Source organism: Triplophysa dalaica, chromosome 2 (genome assembly GCF_015846415.1).
Source record: "Triplophysa dalaica isolate WHDGS20190420 chromosome 2, ASM1584641v1, whole genome shotgun sequence".
NCBI classification, from domain to species: domain Eukaryota; kingdom Metazoa; phylum Chordata; class Actinopteri; order Cypriniformes; family Nemacheilidae; genus Triplophysa; species Triplophysa dalaica.
The window spans coordinates 10,293,919-10,316,471 of record NC_079543.1 but is presented as its reverse complement, the minus strand read 5'-3'; the positions used below and the strand labels follow the sequence as shown (position 1 = coordinate 10,316,471).

Here is a 22,553-nt window from a genome sequence, read left to right as displayed (position 1 = left end):
TTATTTTTCATTTATCACTCCAAAAACGCCTGGCAATCATATCCTGCCACGGTATTTAAGAGCTTCAATTGGGTCAAACATAAACGCTGCATTCGAACCCAAACTGTGAAAGATTATCTCAACCTGTTACGAAACAGACAGACGCTCTGTAATGTACCTACGTAAAACAATAAGATCTCAACGCCCACACCTGCTGGAGCTGAAAGCTCACGCTGTGTGTATAACCTTATACTGTCAGTCGAACCCTTTCCCTCCATTACGTCTCACTGGTTTAGACAAACACAGTGCAGTCAACAGATAAAGCACCAAACTCCACATCGTCGGCCTGAAGAGTCCTTATCGCTGCCTGGGGGACAATGGGTCTCCTCTGATAGGTGACTGCTGCAGTGGCTGATAGGAAAGCTGTCTTCCATCAAACTGTCCATAAATGTGATAAAATGTGCTAACAGTAGTGATGCCAGTGCGGTTCGCCTCGTGTAACCCATGGTAACGGGAGAGAATGGGTGGCGGGAAAAACAAATGAGAGTCAGGGGAACTAGTTGGCTTTACTCAACATGTCTACCCTCAATTTCTTCTATATGGAAACGCAACAACACCACGGATAATAACAAAGGTTTCTAGAGAGGAGAGTACATGTTGTACTCCTATAGCGCAAACATTTGTGTAGGAGTATAAAGGTATTTGTTTCATGTCTAAACAGCGAGCGAAAGGGCTGGTAGATCTGATGAGAAATAACCTGTGTGGTCACCGCAGAATTCCCTGCGTCCTCCGATGATAGAGCTGAAACAGCCAAACTCCCCAAATAACACACACACAGTCTCTCTCCCTCACTCGCTCTCTCTCTCTCTCACAGAGAGTCCACAGGCAGTGGAGAGTGGGTGGTAAAAACAGCGTGCACTGTTCCTCAGGTTGCAAACAGAAAGGAAGAATAGGAGCAACAAAGACAGGAAAAGAGATACACAGTACAGTAAATGTTTACCCAATGTTTTTAAATACTTTTGAAATGCGGTAAAAAAAATCTAATTACAGAAGCAAACTGTAAATTTACTAGTAAGTCAGGGGTCAAACTAAATTAAAAACATGTAATTTTACTTTACAATAAACATTCTTTTACGTTCTTTTAGGCATCCCATCTGCCTAAATATAACCACTTTTTACAATCTAGACATGTGATAAGACCTACTTTTAGTATTCGCCTGTTAACCGATATACTGTAGGGTATATGATGTTAGATAATGATTTCTTAAGTTTTAGTAAGAAGGATATAATTCAAAAATAAAATATTCAAAATGAAGATGTTTTAAAGTTATACATATCTACGGTTTCATCTTAACAACATAAACAAACGTTACTGCGCATGCGCACTCTTGAGACCCCAATTTAACTTCCGGTACACATTCAAAAGCAATAGAATGCCTGTAGATTATTTCTGATAAGAAACCGAGAACCGTTACATGGCCAAAGTTGTCTCTCCAATATTTTGAATTTTGACTCTGATACCAAGCTCCACCGATAGATGTCAATGTACCATACAATTTGTTTAAATGCGACCAAACTGCAGGACCCATAACAAAATTCAAAACAACTTTTATTTAATAAAATAATTATACAATAAAATAATAATATATATTTATTTTTATATAAATTAAATATAATATAAATAGTTATATTATGATAGACACTAACCATACACAAACCGTTAACTAGGGGTCAGGCACACGCGCATCTGATGAAATTCTAATCCTAATTCAAAACTTTATATTTACATATAGTGTTTATTATACTTTGTTAAGACTCTCCTTTTGTGTAATAGATCCATATGTCATTAGATAAACCTGTTGATTCATTTTTGAAAGAGCTACTGTAAAAAACAGTGGCACATCCATCAAAACTCATACATCAAAACGCACAGAGAAGTGTTTATGTTAACATACACTGTTAATCTTGAACAAACTAACTCTCAAGTGTCATTGAGTCTTGGTGTTGACAGGTTTGATCTGGTCTCATTCCAAGTATGGATGCGCTGAAGATGTTCACAGTTTTAAATCACCTATATACATAAACATCATACACGCATGCTTTACTTTCAACACGGTTATATCCTAAATCTCTTTGTCAACACGAATGACCTAGTGTCCCAGTCAGTCAATGACTTTATCAGGAGTGATTTTTGTATGCAGGCACTTCTTAAGAAAACTTAATAGGCTAACTTTAAACTTCAAACATAATGTCACAAGCCTAAGACGCAAGCGCATAACTTACAGTCGGAATGCTTATTTCTTGGAAGAAACAGATCACATGAAAAAAGTACACCTCTTGTAACTATAACACAAGACACTATGTTTTCTAAACTACCCATCAAACCACACCCACAGGATTGTGGGATATCATAGACAGGGAAGGATACTTCCAAAACTGGCCATGAAAGCACCTTTGCAGACATTATGTTACGCGAAAACTGAGCTAGGGCATGCCTTGATGCCTTCCTACCTCTAAATTCAGCCTGAGACTGCAGCAGTTTGCCAGTTTCACACAGAGTAATAATAAGAACCAAAGAAGCAAATTAAGTCACTCTCCAAATAAAGCACAAGTGGGGGGTCAAATAAAGAGCTAATTCACTTATAATACACAGTTTACTCTAAATGGTATGTTGACACAGTATGCACGTTCACTTTCATTGCCAAGTATTCAAGCTGACATATTAACTCTTTCCCCGCCCAAAGTTGCCAGCGCCAGCGTTTTTTTACATTTTCACAAAATTTTGATGGCTCACAGTACATTTCCTGTAATTAATTTATGGAAAACAATATATCAAATGAAAGAACAGAGTCTCAGCTTTCAAACAAAAGAAACTGTATACTTCTATCTTCATTTGTTCTTTTTTATCACCCCTTAGATATGAGTAGGTTTCTTAAAAAAATGCATCACTTTGTTATTTGTAATTTGTAATTATTTAATCAAAGACTCCACCCAGATTAAACTCAGAACAATAATTAAAACATATAAAACATATACGTTCAAGGTTCAGACCTTCTGTACTTTTCCCAAAGGTGTGTAACAGCGCCCTAAGTTCCCGGGAAAATTATGTGACTATTCCGAGTTTTTGAATAACCTCCGTCCAAACCACTTTTATGAAATGTCCTTTTAAGTCCTGCATGCAAATGTCTCCTGCTCAGTCTGCTTGTTTTATTATCCAACTTAGGTCCGATATAAAAAGGCAAAACTAACACTTCTCTTATCAGTGTAAATTAATATTACCGGTCTGACGCCAATCTGTCCGGTGTCCTTTCCCTCACCATAGTAGGAAAAAATAGCAATCTCTAACAAAGATTGATGTTTGCACATGCACTGGCAGACCTCCGTTACAATCAATCGACATGTTTTTAACTGATGAAGTGAAGTTGACGCCATTGTTACAGTTTATTGCTTAAAGCCAAAGCTTATGAACATGTGCACTGAGAGGGGGACCAACCAATCTCAACAACCTGAGAAACGGAAACTCACTGATATGGTAGGGGGTGGGACATCTTCAGACATACGCTTTATAAAAAAGCAGAAACCAGAAAAAATCCAATCGTTTTGTGAGTAGAGTGGCAGCGGTGAACAAAAGCCTTTTTTGAAACTAGAAACATGAACATCCATTGTTAAACACCCAAAAAACAATCAAAGCTTCGAAAATCAAAGAATGGCACCTTTGTGCCACATTGTGCAGTGTATAGTTCATTACCACTTTTTAGGATCTTAAACTATGGCAATTGAATTTAAATTTGTTTAAACGGATAAAATATTGAATGTAGATTTGATCAATATGTATTAAATGTGCAGTTATACAATAATAGTTAAATCTAGTATTCTTGTATTACATAAAAAATAGAAAGTCACTCTGCAGGCCACTGCTGCAAAATGCCAAATCTCAAAACATTTTTGAATCTAATCTAATAAAAAGCGGCCTTGCTTTCAGAATCAGACATGCATTCTACCATACTCTATTGCTGTAGTGTACAGTAAATATAAAGTGCAGGTCAAAACATCCAACACATTTGTAAAAGAGTGTTTAAGTTTACAGCCAAGTGTGCGACACTTTCTCTAGTGCGCTTTTTGAAGTGTGTGTGTTCGATCAGGTAGAGTAGAGCGCCAAAACTCTCGGTCTCTCTGCAGTGTGGATCAGGTAGCAGGGTTGCTTGGATTATGCTCTTTTAAGAAGGGATTAACCATGTTTCAGCGTTCAAGGCAAATTGCTCTGAGAAGGCATCTCTGGCTACAAAAAAGTTAAATTCTGCGCCTAATCCTTTTCAAAGCTCCTTAACTCGCTCTCTCTCCCCATCTATCGCACTCTCTCGACCTGTCAGTGAGCATTTTGAGAGCTGCCGCCTTTTTAAGACAATTCGCCCACCCTCCCTTCGACTTTCTTTTGGGAGGTGACGGTTCGGAGAGCCTTTCGGAAAGATAAGACGGCTCGCGTCGGCGCGAATGACGCGTCGATATTACGCTAAATATAAAATAATGACATGCCTGCTCGACTGGCAGATGTATAATGCCTCAATGCATTTTCCTACATGGAAGGAGAGGGAGCTGACACAACATTCTCACAAAAGTTCTTTTAATGCTTTACTATTAAAATGAAGTCAACGTGTCACTCGGCGGAGCAAAGTACGCCTCTGCCGTGCGGCGGTTCGCTTTAGTTCAAGGTGTGAAATGGTGAAGGTCTTTCAGGAGAGAGCGGAGCAGCTTGTGTTGATACTGCGTGCGTGTGTGCGCGTGCGATTCAAGTGTCATATCCATGACTTTGCCATATGGAAAGAGGCAGCTGTCGTTCTTTTTTTGTGTATGAGAGGGTGTGCGACCCAGGTGTTCCTCTCTCTTTAACTTCCTGTTTCTCTGCTTCGTTGTGTGGGAAAACAAGCAGTAAAGCCTGAGGAATGAGGATAGCGGTTGAGCTCATGTTAGTTCTTAGACACGAGCAGTTTGTCTAAGAGCAGTATGGTTAGTATGAATTATTAAACTACATTAAAGGTGCTGTGTGTAATAGAAAGGAGGACCTATTGACAGAAATGCAATATAATATACATAACTATGTCTTCAGAGGTGCACGAAGACCTTACATAATTAAGTGAATCTAAAATTGATTTCTTTTCTTCTGCAGAATGCAAAACAAGATATTTTGAAGAATGTTGGCAACCAAACAGAACTGCAGCCAAATTACTGGTATTGTATGGACACAGAACAACCAAAACATGTCTCAAAATATCTTCTTTTGTGTTTTTCAAAAGTGATATACAGGTTTTGACGTGCATGAGATTGAATAAATCTTAACAGAAATTAGATTTTAGGGTAAACCATTCCATCTATCAGATATGCAACACTAGAAAACAGTTTAACTTGGTGTCGATACTACTTACCCTTACTTTTGGTATCGACCTTAACTGAGTGGGTTTGTTTTAGGGCACAGAGATGTATGCCATCCAGCAACAGTAAAGACACTAAAGACTAATAATCCCATCTTTTGCTTATATTGTGTCAACATTACTATTAGCACACATACACTGCGGACATAGACAAAGCTCATACACACGCTAAACTCCCACCTTTCCTATCTCGAGACTGCCATTGATTTCGGAAGTAAAGCGCTATGAGCCATGGTATCTATGGCAACATAGAGCGGCTGAGGCAGCCAAAGTTTCTCTCTCTCTCTCTCTCTCTCTCTCTCTCAGTGGTGAGGTATCCTCACTGGAGGAGGTGATAGCAGAGCTTGGGAAGGAGAGAGAGAGAGTAAAATCATTCTTATTCTGCGCTACAGGCCAGAGTTGGCTTCATAGCAGACTGGCAGCAACGGCATCTCGGTCCCTGCATACTAAACAGAACTCTGTCGTCCGTGCGTACACAGATACACACGCTCACAAGAAACGTGACCGCTGTTTTCATATCCAGACAATTTTAGAAACAACATTCATACACACAAACACAACCGCAAATCACGTATGCCTCGGCACGAATTACACACAAGACAGGCAGACGTCCACTGCAGCTCCCAGTTTCACAGGACACCATATGCCCCAATACACATGCATCTCCTCCTGGCCTATGCACTTACACCCCCCCCCACGCTCTCTACCCATATCTCTCTCTCTCTCTCTCTCTCTCTCTCTCTCTCTCTCTCTACTGCTGCCATGATCCATGTGGTCTCTCCATCTGTTAGTGTGAGCGTGTGGACAAAGAGAAGAGTGCAGCAGGAGCGGTGCTCACAGACTAGTCACACCATCAGATGATGCACAGCACAGTCCGATTCAACCAGCTCACACCTGCAGCTTAAGACTCATTCACTGCAGGTTTGCATATGCACTGTAACATGCTATCACAGTCTAGCACACTGACCTCATGGGATAGGAATTAGGAATAATTAACATATAGCTTTATGGCTTTGTGGTGTTTTTTGCTCTTTTCACCCAACAAAGCTCTTAAAGACTAAAGCAACAATATCCTCAAATTGAACGCGGACAAGGATTTTACCAATAGCAAACCAGCCATTTGCAAAATAAGACAATAAATGTTTTTAAAATATTCATGTAAAATAAGAACTACAGCAATCAACTTAGTTGATGCTTATCTTTTATTCACATCTGTTTCTGACTTCCAGAACGACAATACACAATTAAATTAATATTTTTTAAGCTCTTTCAAAGTAAAATTTTGAGTGTGTTCTGTTGACGCAATATCATTTTTTTATGAAAAAGTATCCTAAACTAGAACACAATTTCTCAAAATATCTTCTTTTGTGTTCCACAGGAAACTGACCAACATGACAGTAAATAAATGCCAGAATTTCTTTAACACTACGCTACCAATGCGACAAGAGCGCACTTAGCATTAGCCCCAAAACAGCCACTATGTCCTCTTTACTGTTTCTTTAAGCTCATTCACGGCTGTGTCAATATAGTTCAGTACAGAGATGTTGACTAGAGGCCCCCTGTGAATACGCAATGGATAAACATACATCATTACGGGACGTCAAGTGGAGAAAATATTGTTACAACAGGGGATTGTGTGTGTGTTGACAAACTCTCTACACAACTACTTGCTAAAACAACACGGCGATCACCGTATCAAGCCTCTTTCCTTGTTGACACGCACAAACCCCTTTGTTTAGGCGGCACAGTCGGTCTGTGGTGGTTTTGTCTGGTGTCTGTGTTGTCAAGGATACAACGAGTGCGGTGTGCTTCAGCCCCCACCTCTCCCCTCCTGTCTTCACTCCTGCAGGATCTGAGAGAGCGGCTCGGCTCGATCCCTGATGCAAGCACCAAGTATCTGATGGGGGGTGTTTGAAGGAAAGCAATACCTCTCTTTCCTGTGAATAAAGAGCGGTGGGGGAAGGGGGCAGTGGTAGAGCAGTGGGGTGGTCTTTTTATGATTTCTTTGAATTCTCACTGTGTTTGAGGTTTATTTCACAAGACCCTGCACTTCCGTGACACATGTAGAAATACAGGCACTATAGACAGAAAACTGGATACAAATATGAGAGTACGGCTGTCATTATGAACCCATAAGACTGGAAATGATAAAGATAAAGATATATAATATATACCGTACTGTTACATCAATATGAGAAAAAACAACACACGTATAATGAGAGTACTTCCAATTAGTATTGATCATTAGGATCCATACGCAGATTGCAAAGATACTATGATTGATTTAATGTTAAATAAATGTTATATGGTTATTCTCAACATTGATTCAAAATTAAAGCAATTATATTTGCTATATGGGTAACCCAAAGTGTTATACTTAGGAAAATAACCAGAACTGAAGTACTACCACTTGTGGTAGTGGTGGTGGATGCTTCCATGATAGCACACTTACATCTGGGAAACGTCTATTTGATGTCTGCATTTACATCTGCAAAATGATTTTTTATTGTTTGCTCATTTGCAAAACGTCTCTGATATGTTTCTTGTCTGGTGGCATAGTGACGTCTATAAGATGCATGTAAGATGTTTGTGAATCAGACTGTATGCAAAACTGCCCTTTAAAAGACAATTATCAGATGTTTTTATTTATCATTCATAGATATCTTTTAGATCTCCTGAGTTAAGCAGACATCTAACAAATGTAACTGTGCTATCCAAGTTCTTATTTTGGCAAATATACCAAATATATAATATATTATATGCAAATATAATAATATTTATATTATTTTGTTATATAAAAACAAAAAGCATCAATTTAATCAATCATATCATAATAATGATACCTGGCACAGCCGATCCCCATAACATCCATGACTGTACAAACTTGCTCTACAATGACATTAGCACTACACACAAACACAGACCATAGCTCTCACTTCCCTCTGTGATCACTCACAAATAAATTACAGCCGTCACAGCGATATGCAAAATGGCATGGAGTGACAATCAAAGCCTGACTAACAAGCTTTTAAGGACCGCGGTAAAGTTTCATAATCACACGCTAATAAGATTATGCAAACTTGCCATTCTCAGATCCGTGTATAAAAGAAATATGAACCACAAGATACACTCTACGCTACATGTGTGTTAAAGAAGCCATTGTGAGAAAGCTTTGACCTCCTTTTTACAGACATCTTTACCTCCATAAACAACCATAAATATAACTAATTGCAATTCCACCCCCATTCCAAGACATGCCACTGACAGCATCCACCACACATTAATCAATAACCAGATGCTATTGTCTACCTGAAACCAATAAGATGCTGTATTTAATGAGCATTATCCAATCAAAAACTTTTTTCAACTATTTTTCAATTCCATGGGACACACCCTGAGCATAAAGAAAATCTTTAAAGTGTAAAGACCCTTGCACATGGAGTCTAAAATATGCATCCGACATTTCGGAATGTTAAAAAATTTAATACGACCTCACATTTTGTCAATCACATTTAAACACAATTCAGAGACTCTGTACAAACGAGAGCCAAATACGAAAAAACGCATACGAAAATTTCGGACTGTATGTGCAAAGACCTTAATTCTGAAGGAAAGCTGAAAACAGAATTTGACAAAAATGTAATTTTTAGAAAAGTAAAATCGTCTGAACTGTACGCAGCCCCTATAAACTAAGCTAAGCTAGCACCAGGACTAGCTTTTGTCTAGTCGACAATAATCTTGCTAAGTCTATCCCTTACTGTTCTAATATGTGTATAACAGAATTTGACTCTAATAGAGCTTGAAAGGTGGTGTGTTGTAAGGACGAAACGCAACAATTCTGATATACAGACCTCAGGCTAAACAAAAACTAGGATTAGTGATGAAGACACCAGTTGGCGTGGTCTTATTTGGAAAAAGAAACACGAATTAGCACATGTCTGGCATAATCATATCTACTACATTTAAAGCTTGGAAAAACACTTTTTGTTTGGGAAATCATGTGGAGTAAGGTATGTCACTGCACGGCATGTTTAAAACAGGATTTGTCAGTAAACATGCTGTTTTAACAGAGGGATAAGGCATGACTGCAGTATTTTAACATCGATAATGTGTTTTAAGGAGGTAGCAAATTTGCGAATGAGGATAAATTCCATCCGCCTGCTTTCATAACCCTTTCATTGAATCTCCTGTTACACATTTTCCATTATTCATATCATCTTTTACTTAAAGCTCTACCTTCATTCTGATTTCCCTGCATTCTCTCTTTTTCTTTCTCTCTACCTCTCTTCGCTTCTCTGCTGCATTTTCCTCAGGCAGCAAAAGAACCAGCCATCATAAATCTGCCCCTTTATTGCTTCTGAGGAAAGAGAACGAGGAAAAAAGGGCAGGGAGGGGTGAACAAGCGATGCGGGAGGGAAAAAAATATGAGGAAAAGGGGTGGAGGAATATCTAATCTCAGAGCAAGAGCAACAGAGCCCAATGAACAGATGGATAAAATGAAAGGAGGAAAGAGGGTGTCTGGGAGGGGCTGAGTATGTCACCATTAATGAGAATAATTTACAGTTCAGAAGCTAACAGACTCTAGACCTCTCTGTAACGGAGACCACCACCATCACCCATCCAATAACAAAAGGCAGACTAACACTCTGCTGCCATTTCGAGTAAATAGTAAATAACGAAATGTGTGATCTGAGGATCATGCAACAGACAGCATGGCACATCTCGTTTAAAGTGGATTAAACCATTATTAGCAACTAGCAGTGACAGAGCAGTGACAAGTGAGTGAACAGCAATTAAATTGAAAATCCTCTCAACATTCCTATTTCCATGAAATGGAGTGAAAGAAAAAGGGATTTTGCCGGCCACAGGGACATTGACAACCGGTGCATAGCCATAAATATATTGCAGCTTGTCGATTTCCTATTCCAAGAGCTAGCTGTTGCTCAGGGCAACGGCCACCATTATTGTCATACTACACAACACGGACATCAAATCCAGAATTATGGATAAAGAGTTATCGATTCAACTGATAGCATGGCATGCCCAACGTGTACCTCGTACCTCAATCTTTGAGCTTGATTTCAAATCAGTGATGTTTTTAATATCTGACTCCACCTTGAAAGGCAGAATAGTTTAAAACTACATCGGCTACTTTCACAATAACCCACAATAAACCTGAAAAACTTGGCTAAAGCCTGAATATTAAGGAATGTAATACCATTGTGCTTTTACTGAAAATGTCACAAACACACACGAACATAGACAAAGCACTCCAAGCATTGTTAGCATAGCACTAAAACGGACCACTCACTGTAAAAACCAGTTTTTTAACACTCCCCTAAAAATTCCCAAATGTAGCTCAGCAACTTGAATCATGCCGAATGAATTTCAGATTGCATTTAGTATGTTATTTGCCACCATATAGCACAAATAAAGCACAAGCCTCTTACCTGTACGTGTGGCTGCATAGAGCCATACGCTAAGCCTTGACTCATCGCTTTCTTCATCATCAACATCCTCTTCTGATCCTCAATTAGATGGGCTGTCTGGTTGGGCATTGGCCCTGGAGCTTGTGGCGGTCCACCCCCCTGCCCTGCGGTGCCCTGCATGTAGGGCATCATTGGGTTTTTGGCTTGATTGGCCATGGGTGGCGTCATCCGCTGACTCATATGGTCTACACCACTGAAATGAGTCAGCGGCTTGGTGTTGCTATAGGAGAGCTGCTTATTGAGGTTGTTTTGGGCAGCCAAGTTATTAGGTTGCTGCTGCTGCTGTTGCTGGTTAAGCATGTTCATGTGGTTCTGTGGGAGGTAGTTGTTCATGCTTGGTGTTTTTGGCCCCATTGTGTTGGCAGCGTTAAAAGTCTGCGGGTACATCATGGGGCTATTTGGTTTATCTGGGTTAAAGGGTCCACTATACGGGCTTGTTGGTGCTCCTGCAGGTGACCACTTCGCTGCCTGGGACTGTTGTTGGTGCTTTTGTTGGATGAGCTTGGCCCGTTGCTGCTGCTGAGCGGCCATTTGCTTCAGCTGCTCGGCAGGTGAGAGTTCAGAGTTGGGTGGAACTGGTACTGCTCCACCTGTGCCTCCTCCGCTGGGGCCCCCTGCTGTTACCTGGGTTGATCCCACAGGGCCGACACCTGGACCTGCATTCATCATAAAACCATTCCCAGGCCTCGAGGTCTGGGTCTGAGCTTGGGTGGGCGTTTGCGGAGAACGAGCCACACAGTTAGCGGGCGATCCCGATGCCATTCCAACTGCTGGTGACTGCTGCAAAGGTTGCTGGGGCGGCGTGCCACTGGCGGCAGTCGCAAATGGGGGACCAGAAGACGACGGTCGCACCTGAGGTGACCCCATGGGCATCTGACCACTCTGTGGTTGCGGTGTACTGCTGGGTGCCGTGGCTACAGGGTTAGGTGCTGGGTCTTGTGCAATCTGTGTTTGTTCCGTCGTGGCCCGTGTGAAGTCGCTCACCTCCTTTTTCTCCTCAAAGTCCTCGTTGAAGAGGTCGTGCATGTCATCCTCAGGCACCGTATTAGCCAGCTCATCAATCAACTCCTGCCATTCCTGGTCATTCAGATTGATGTCAGAGAATAGCTTGTTTTGATTTGAAAGTGAAGTATCCGAGGATTCGATTCCACCACCGTCGTCCAAAGGCTCCTGTTTCATGTCCTTAAGCAGGCTGAAGCCGTCATCCAAATCCAACGAACCATTAAGTTTAATATCAGGCATTCCACCGTTCTTGCTTAAATCCTCCTGTCGTCCGCTAATGTGGTTGGTGCCAACATTGCCATTGCCAGTTCCATTGTTTGAGGCGGCACCGTTGTTGCCCAAGGGCAAGGTGGGCTTGATGTCCATTTGATGAAGTGGAGAAATGGGCGGGAGGCTGCCGAGCGAGTCCATTCCAGTGCATCCTTCCTTTCGGAGTCTCTTTGTAGTGGGAGAGTAGCTCCCATCACTGAGGCCATTTTGGTCACCATTTAATGGAGACCGGGCACTGTCCAATTTCCTCTTCACTGTCTCCTGGAGCTGTAAGAGAAAGCAAAAAAGGGAGAACAACAGAAGGTTATTTTAGGTTTAGTTTAGAATTTAAGCAACAACATTTTTCTGTATTCTATCTTATCTATCTTATCTTATAAGGTTACCTACTTGAAAAGTTTAACCAAAAATTATATATGTTTTATTTACCAAGGAAGAATTAGTTAACCAAGGAAAACAGAAAGTCACACAGGTTTAAAGCTACATGCAGGCAAGTTAACAATGACATTGCAGTTAACAATGGCATTATTCAAATAGTTCTTTACATATCAGATAAAAGGCACGTTTACATATCAGAAAAGATGTACATAGGTAATGTATTTTTGTTATCAAAACACTTTTGGTTTAGCACACGTTGTGTCAACTTTCGCAACATAACTGTGGTTACAAGTAACAACAAACACTAAAAATAAGGCATTCACCACTGAGAGCACTTTGTATTTTTCAAAGTACTTTACAGCGGATCTTCCACTGGGGTATTCATTTGACGTCAATGAGGGCAGGTATTTTGATCTACACAAACGGCCTACACCTCCCACAATTCCAATGTTGGTTTTTTCGTAATCTGTCCAGGTGCTTGGGTTTAAACAGAGGTCTCATGAGAGGCACTAACAGGCTAATTTGAAACAGAAGCATGGTCCCGTGCAAGGAGGTCCTTTCAGCATGCCACTACTTTAAAGCCCACCTCAATAGGTATATGCAAACCAACACTTGTAATTTCATTCTGTTGTAGAAATGGAACAGGATGGTAAACTAGTTCAACAACCAACTCATCGCTTAGTCAGGCTGACCAAAATGTTTCAATGTACTCTAGCAACAGCGCTTTAAGAGAGTTGATTTAAGAGATGTAACCCTCAAGAAACACATTGGTTAAATCAAATTAACCTGGCAGGTTTCCTTAAACCAGAATAGCAAACGGGTTCATTAAACTAGCTAAGTATTTATTACCGAGCAATACAGCAAAGGGCAATGTCATAAATAAAATATAAAATAACTCTGTTTAACAATAACAATAAAACAACTAATCATACACTAAACATAATTAATAACATCTGGCATCACAAACATACAAACTTCCACTGCACTGAGAATCCCTAATACATAAAAGTGACAAGCTTCAGTTAACACGTCGTCAACACAGAGAGTGAGCGAGCATGGAGATGAGGGAATTATAGCTGCAAAATGAACTGACAGTTGACGAAGTTTCATTGTTCACACATGGTTACACTCTCATCCCACAATGCTCTCCTGCTTAATTTGTCCCAGGCATTAAACTGTGTATAAACGGCTCATCACAAGCTTGCGAGACACTAACACGCGTGTACGTGGAGACACAGATAAGAGATAGGATACGAGTCTCAAAAACCCCATAATATTTCATACAACAAAATGTTCATATATTCCTGAATTCATTTGTTTAACATTTTGTTGTGCCACTTTGCAGACGGTGCCTTTCTTGCTGCTATCTCAGAGCATCGCGGTGGGAATGGACAACGGCGAACACTGACGCAGAGTGATAGATGCCTTCTCAGAGGTGAAGATGGAAAAGGTGAGAAGCTTTTCTCATCATCTCCCCTCATTTTTTCATTTGTGCTAATGACTCTCACAGTGAACACATTTAACGGTGCGTTAATTACAGAGGTGAAGTGCGTGCAAGATGCTTTTTGTGAGTGAGCGTGTTAAACACAGAACGCAGACGAACCATAAGAACATTAGTGACAATTTTCCCCATGATACACAACAGCAGAATCCCACCCACCGTCTTTGCTTATCCCAGTGGACCTTGGTGGTGTGTATGTGTAAGAAATCTCACTACGGCAAAACATGCTAAATGAGATTCTGAAAACAACAAGATTCATGGATCTTCATGCGAGCTCTCATCGGAAGCAATGCATCTACTGCCCCTCCCTTTTTGCATTCCAGCTCTTGCTCACTCACTCTCTGCATGACCAAAAGAACAGCAAGATCATGATGGCACACAAGAAATTCAATTGTTCGCTGGCTAGCTTTTCGCAAAAGAAGGAGATAAGCATGATAAAATGGGTAGCAAACAAAACACTCGTTGTGTTGACATTTACCTCTTTGGGTATGAAACACTGTCTGGTTAGTGGTGCTGAATAGAAGCTATGCAATTTCAAATATGCACTTTGCATTCGTGTTGAATGTATGTGTGGAGGGTCTGGTTTTTCAATGTTACACCACTGCCATGTGCAACAGCCAAGGGGGTTGTCAAGGCAACCGGTGTCACGATTCCTGTCAATATTCGTGACGTTTAGCATGCCATAAAGATGATTTTGCCGACTGTCACTCATACACAGACAGAAAGAGCGAGAGAAAGGGAAAGAGAGAGACAAAGAGATGGAGACACAACAAAACACTCATGTTCTGAATATTTGTTGTTTATGAGAGGGTAATCCCAGAATGCATTCAAAATAAGTAAAAAATTAAACCAAGATGAAAAATAATCATTATTAAACATAAATTTTATTTTGTATTGAAGATGATGACCCTATTTGATTTGGTCAAACTCTTACTGCAATTACTTTCATATAATTTCATATTTCAATAGCAAGTCAAAAATTACTAAAAAGATTATTAGAAATCCCCAAAACGTTTCACAGGCTCTTTATTGGAGGTTGTTCAACATTTTGTGAAAATCTTTTAACATTTTAGGGAGCTTTGGTCTACCACTTTCATTTGGTTTTGGTCGAGGATCAATTTCAGGCTGATGTGCGTGCTTTAGTTGTACTTTGCTAGTATTCGCTGCACTGCTTTTTAAATCTGCCGGCACTCACAAAGCATGTTCATGGATACGGCATGTGCGGGGGGGGTTAGTCTGAACTAAAGCACATTGTCAACAAAACAGACATCAGTTCACTCACTGCATGCGGTTCATGTCTGGCATCTTTTAGCGCTGGGACGGCTTCATATAACAGTTTCAAACGAACTCCAAATCCAGCGTTTATATAACGTTCATCACCCAAATGCAGTCAACAAGCAAACACCTGAACTTTGTGAACATATGCTCTCTCCTGAACACAAATGAAAGTGACGTCTGCGCATGCTCCTTCTCCTGCTCTAAGCATGCCGAGTACTAAGTAAAATTGTTACAAAACTTTCCAAAACAATCACCGGGGGAGTGTATTGAGCACAGAAATACTACGTAATACGCCAAATTCGTTTTTTGACAAGTTGACCATGTTAAGCATGAGAAGACAGCACGTTTAACATTGTAAAGAAGTCAGAATGCAAGAAGCATTGCGAAGAACCACTTTAACAATGGATGTTGATGTTTCTAATAGGAAAAAAAAATGCTTTATATTTCACATATTTCAAATCTATTGTTCAACGCTATCTCTCTTCCCGCCAAACAACTGGATTTACAACTGGTCTATATAAAGTCCCTCCTTCCGAAAAGCTCTGATTGGTAAAGATGACCCGGTCTGTAGTGATTGGTTCCCCACTTAGAGTGTGTAAAGATGTCCCCCCCATAACATATCAGCCTCTCATTGCACGTGTCTACATAAACTTTGGCTTTGAGCAATAAAAAAAACAGTAACGTCAACTTCACTTTATCAGTTAAAAACATGCGGATCGATAAAACGTAACGGAGGTCTGCTAGTGCATGTGCAAACGTTAATCTTTGTTAAAAAACAAAATTTTTTGAGGGACATGACACAGGATCGAATGGCATCAGACCGGTTATAATAATTATGCCTTTTTATATTGGACCAGAGTTGGATAATAAAACACGCACATGGCCAGCAGACATTTGCAAGCAGGACTTCATAGGACGTTTCATTGAATATTTTTTAGACAGAGCTATGCGCGCACACACAATATCAGTGTATTACACAGAACAGCTTTCACAGCCGGTGTTTAAAGTCATGGGGCTGTTATTTGACCGTTGGTTATCTTAGAATGTGTGTTGCTGAATTCTTATTACCAGCTTTAGGACTGTGATGAAAGTGAAAGTAGTTTAGTGCGTAGCTCAGTCAAATGTTTACAATCTCTGATAACCGAACACTACTCCAGCGGCTCTTCCTCTTCTCTAAGGAACACTTCACCCATTTTTTTGTGTATTCCTTAGGGTGGAGGTTATTAAAAGCACTCTGAATAGTGACATCATGTGCCCGGGAACTAGAGGGCTGTAGTCCGATCCAGCCATTCTCTGTAGTCCTTGAAAAGCGAATTCTGTTACAGATGATATCTCGATTGGCACTGAACTTTGAGCTTTTTTATTTTGCAAGTATTATTTATGCTCTAACAGCAACATTACACATGAACTAAAGGTTGAAAAATGGGATCACGGGGATCCTACACCGTAGTCTTTAAGGGTGTTCACACTTCAATCCAGAGAACCAAATTCAAACCTCGTTCGGTTGACTCAAATGTCAACTGGGTTATTTTGCATTGAAGCAGGATTCAAACGCAGCTAACTATGTAGGCAGTTGGAAGTCAAGCAGCTTACTGCTTTTTGTACTCTCAATGCCTCTTAAATTCATCAATGATTTAGCCAAGAATTCCCTCACTCCATTCCTTCACCTATCTGTGATTTATTCCTCAGAGTGGCACACGATGGATATCAATAATGATTATCTTCCTGAAAAGACTTTGCATGCTAAGCATGGCGTAATTAGGTATGTTTAGCACAACCCCCACTAGCACATCTTCACCGACGTCTGGGTCGAATGTGTGAGGAGTACAAACTCCATAATTACTGACACGCAAACCCCAGGTAAACCACGGACAGACAGCCCCGGGTAGCTAGCAGCGTTCACCTCCAAAACACCGTAACAGGATAAGAACAACCTCCCCCAGCCGTAACTAGCATGGCAGGGTTAAGAAAACACACAGCCGAGATAGAGACAGAAAAAGCGAGAGAGAGAAACGAGAAAGCGTCTGTAGAGGGGGAGGCTGATGTTTGTTTTTCTCCATTTCACCGCCTATTAAAGTGCTCAGTAGCTCACACAAACACACTCCCTCTCTCCTGCTCTCTTCACAGTCACCATGTGGGAGAGCACACGGATAAAGAGAGGGAGAGAGAAATACAAGAGGGAGGAGGGAAAGACAGAAGAGCTCTTCAGACAGAAGATAATGCTTTCATGTGACTGGAGAGAGAGAAAGAGAGAGGGAGCACATTGGGGGGAGAAAACCACCAAGGTGCAGTTGTTATAGCAACCTCCTGATCCTAAAGCCCCTCCCCCCGGCTCCTGGGCTGAGTGCAGTGGACACTTCTGCCAATAATCTCCTTTTCTCCCTTTCTCTCTCTCTAGCGGTCTCTCCCTCCCTAATGTTTTCTTTCCTCTCCCTTCAATACGGGCACTATACTTTTCCGTCTTGCTGCGTTCTCCTGTATCTTTAAGCGCTATTCTCGCATATTTGTATCATGTATCAACCTTTAATCACATCCGATGCTAAATGTATGCGAGACAATTCAGGTATGGCAGCAAAAGCAAAGAAACTCGGTTTGTTAGATTTGACCAGGTACCGCCACACTTTTTTTGTGAACTGTGAGTAATCATTCACATAATTATCTAATTTGCTATCGCCTTTCCTCTGAATGTCATCGGACATTGAAAAACCCATAACAAGGGTTTGATTTCAAGTCTGGTCAAGGAAGACGGTTCATGCAATATCTTGTTAAAAGAGATTGATTGACTGAGGATTTCCGTGTTACTAACTAAAAGTTAATACAGTACGTACACACACACAGACAGGCAGATACACACCATCAGACAACAACAACAGGTCTTGGCTGACCTCAAAACACAAGCTTGTGTGTGGAGCGAGTGTTGGAGGCTGATCTGTGTGAGTGTGTGTGGGCGTATGTTCAATCCTCATCAATAAACTAAACTTTTGAATGTACATCCTAAAATAAAGGCAGTCCGACCTTTGACACACATCAGATAACACGAATAACCAAACACACAGACACTTATATACACCCTACATTGTAAATATCAATCAGACGCATGTCTGTGGGTTGTGCGTGTGTCTGTTCTTGGTCTAAACTCAACAGACTGTGTAATAAGCTGATCAAATCTATAGCCTTTTAATTTAAGAGGTAAAAAATACAACCAATGACATAGGCAGGCACACGCCAACTAAACGTCTTTGGCAGGTCACACGCAACTTTAAATTGTTTTGTGGGCTATACATGTCATGCACTTGAATCTGTTTTGCACCAAAATTTTGGAATGTTGTGGTTAGCGGATAAAAATGTGATTACCTCACGCCTCCTCTCTCTCTCTCTATCTGTTCTACCTCTCTCTCTCTTTCCATCACAAGTTCCTGTCTGTGGGATACAGAGGTTTATAAATAACTCTCAGCCCAGTACAGTGTTTTGCGAGTGTGTGTGGTGCCAGTAAGTGTTAAGATGGAAGAGGTGTGTACCGGCTAACTCTAACATAATAAGATATTAATGAGGGAGAAAGGAGAGAGAGAGAGAGAATACATGGGGGGAGGACAGGAGAAAGCAACAGCAGAAGAAAAGAGGGTGGAGAACGAGGGGGCACGGAGAGTCAGCATATGAGGCTTCCGCTCGTTGAGCAACACCGCCTTCTCCTAAACGCTGCTAAATACTCGCTCGCTCTCTCTCTCCTCTCCCTCCCTCACTGTTAATGGCAGCCTGTTTAAACACAGGCTGAGTGAATGTGTGTGTGTGCACTGTAGCGCCTGGGTGCATGTTAAACACAGCCCCTGAAATCCTACTCCAATCCAATAAAGCCTTCAGCAGCCCTGCCAGCAGAGACAATTACTGCACCTCACCAAGAGAGAAACTGAGAGAGAGAGAGAGAGACCCAAGAAACACAGGGAGCGAGAAAGAGAGAGAAAGGAAGCATGAAGAGGGAAATAGGAAAGACAAAGAGCAGTGAACTCCGCATAATAACAAACTTGTCATGATCATCTGTTCATTAGTCACATCATCTTATAGATAAGCAGGACTAGAGGTTTCTGGATTTTTTGCCCTGCCCATATTTCCACCTGCACAAATATGCTTAATTTATGGCTATGACCATACCAATATTTCGGCACAAGTACAGTTGAACCAAACCAAGCAATTTTGGGTAACTATTTTGATTCCACCACTAAACATCCTGTGGTACTCAAAATGCAAAATTTAAAACGTCAAACAGCTATACTATATAAACATTATGAAAAAATATTAAGGTTCAAATTTAGTGATTATTAAAGCTGCAATCCATAACATTTGTCTCAATAGCGCCATCTCTGTTTGAAACACAAAATTGCAGGCAAATTGAAATATATGTATTTTTCTTTAAATGGTCAAGTCTAACAAATTTGGCAAAATTGTACACCTGACAGCTCAAATTATAAATCATTATTATAAGCTAACTGTTGTGAACCAGAACAAGGTATGAAGTAAACAAAAATATGTTGGTCCATTTTCATTCAAAAGTGACAGATAGCAGTAATGTAAATATAAAAAAAGAAGTAGGTTCATAGGCTTCATTTACACTGCAAAACCAAAAGCCCTGAAGTTTCTTACATTAATTTTGTGTGTCATATTCTTAATCATTTTGAATCATACATTCTTCACTGTGTAATGAAAGTCTGATGGATTAACTTGTTTGACTTGCACTGCTTGCAATTACACAGACACGCAAGTTCTTACATTCACGTTTTAAAGATAATGGACGACTAAATGCCTTTGACCTAGGTCAGAATGGAAGCCGTATTTAATTTAAAAAGGAATGAAAATTAAGCTGTGAATGACAGACAAAGCATGGCAATGTCCCTGACTATGGTCCATTTACAAGAGTAAAGCGAGAACCCAAGAATTACATTCAAAACTAAAAAGAATTACTCCAGTACTGTAGGTGGCGCATGTACAAGGTGAACGTATCTGGTGTGTATATGCATATAGACAGATAGAAGATACCTTTTAAAACCAAAGCCAAAAATTTTAACCAAATTTACAGTACGTTCTGACATGTAAGAAGCAGCCTGCGGATTTTGTAACACTTTTATAGAGTGTATAAACATCCAAAATCTTACACAAGTCAACACTGTTCAAGACCAGAAAAGCCATTGCACACCGTAGATATTGCTTGTGGTCTATTTCCGCATGTAGTGGATACTTCGCGTTAAATAATTATTACCAACTGTCAACAGAGGGATTAACCAAATGAAGAGGTGCCAAAATACCCTCACCTGTACTGTGTGAATGAAGGAAATGAATAAGAAGAACTATTCATGATTAACTCATTCATTCCAAAACACAGACAATACTGTGTAATGTGAAGACTTGTAGCTGAATGTATGCGCTTTTTAAATAATGTCTGTTCCACACACGGTATCAATTCTTAACTTTTAAAGTGACTTTAATAATATTGAGGACAATGATAAATGCCATTCAAAATAAAGGCTCAAGTTTAGTGCTTTACAACCTGACAACCTTCTTCAGAAACTTAGGCAATGTGTGTTGTAAATAATGCATTTCGGCACATCTGTGTGGCTTGTGAGTTTTATCACAGCTATATGCTAATCATGCGCTAGCGTCAAATGAAAAGATATCAATAACTAGATGCCTCATTCAAGCGCTCCAGGCATCTGCCATCTTGGAACGGTCCACTGACATCACTCGCAGTTTACTAGAACGCCACAACACTGCACAGCCATGGCTGTGCATTTAAATTTCTGAAAAACTGCATACACTTCCGTTGTTGTCGAGTGTTAGTGTAGGAAATATTATGTTTAAATTTACACAACGGGTCGCCAGATCTGTGAAACAAAATCATTATTCACAAGCCTAACGTCCCTATTTCAAATAACAGAACATGATATTCATAAATAAAATCATCTTAAAGCGCAGCAAGGAGAGCAGGAGAAGGAGTATCCATAGACGTCACTTTCACTTGTGCGCAGGAGAGAGAGTATACGTTCGCGATGTTTAGGTGTTTGTTTGTTCACTCTATTTGGTTGATGAATGCTCTATAAACTGTGAATATTACGCTGAATTTGGAGATCGTTTGAAACTGATATATGAAGCCGTTCCAGCGCTAAAAGATGCCGCACATGAACCGCATGCGGTGAGTGAAACTGATGTCTGTGTTTTGTTGACAATGTGCTTTACTTCAGCCTACCCCTCCTCCCCGCACGCGCCGTATGATTTTGGAAAAAAAGTACAGCTGTATCGATCTTTTACAAATGTGATCAAACTAAATACTTCGAAGATAAGAAGTATGCAGTACTACACTATAGTTACTCAAGATTAATATGAGATTGGCAGAAACCGCGTGTGTTAGGGCCGCTTTAAGATTGACATCTATATAACAAAATCCTTTCACTGCTAACCTATGGATAGAACAAACCGGAGCAACAGTTACAAAGTAACCCAATTCCATGGAAAGGCCGCAGACTTAGCAACACAGACCGGCTCCCACTGTTCCAATATGGCGACCGACCCACATTTAACAGCCCATAGAAACAGATGCTAATGCGGCATCTAGTTATTTATATCTATGTTCCAATGGCTATTTAGAACCGACGGTACAGGTTAAACTCCTCATAAAGGGGGGGGGGAGTGACACCCACGAGTGCAGGAAATGAGAACTACCTCCCTTCTTATCATTTTGACTACTTTATAACTCGGAAATCTCCTCTCTACACTTTTCCATCCAATTACCCATCTGTTTATGCAAAGTATTTCTGTTTATATATTTCCATCCACTTTCACCATACCTCCCTCTCTCTCAAAATGCTCTTTTTCTTTCTGTCTCTATTTTTAGTGTTCCAGAGCTTCCTGTTCCTGGAGCTGCACCACGGCAAGGGACGGGGGAGAGAAAGAAAATGTGGATGGGCGGAGGAAGAAAGGAAGTGAGGAGAGGAGGGGCATGTGCCTGCTGTCCTCAGTCCTCTGTAAATCAAGCCGGCCATTTGCCTGTCCTTTTCCTCTCTGCACCACCTCTGTATCTCCCTCCACCTCTCCCCTCATGAGGAGATCTGCCTCAAAGCTGGAGGGAAGTCATAAAACGGTGAGGCGGGTAAAAGAGAGAGGAAGAAAAAGAGAGCTGGGAAAGGAGGGGAGGGTGAGTAGAGAGTGACCACCCGTCCTGCTTTGCGTTGTACCACACAGCATTTTCAC

General features: G+C 40.7%; 1 protein-coding gene across 1 annotated transcript in view; it reads right to left on the bottom strand.

The window, feature by feature from the left end:
- maml3 (mastermind-like transcriptional coactivator 3) overlaps nucleotides 1-22,553 on the bottom strand; it is a 90,678-nt gene that overhangs the window by 24,396 nt on the left and 43,729 nt on the right. Inside the window, exon 2 of the mRNA XM_056731621.1 lies at nucleotides 10,856-12,433. Coding sequence (XP_056587599.1) covers nucleotides 10,856-12,433 — 1,578 coding nt within the window. The remainder of the gene's footprint in view (nucleotides 1-10,855; nucleotides 12,434-22,553) is intronic.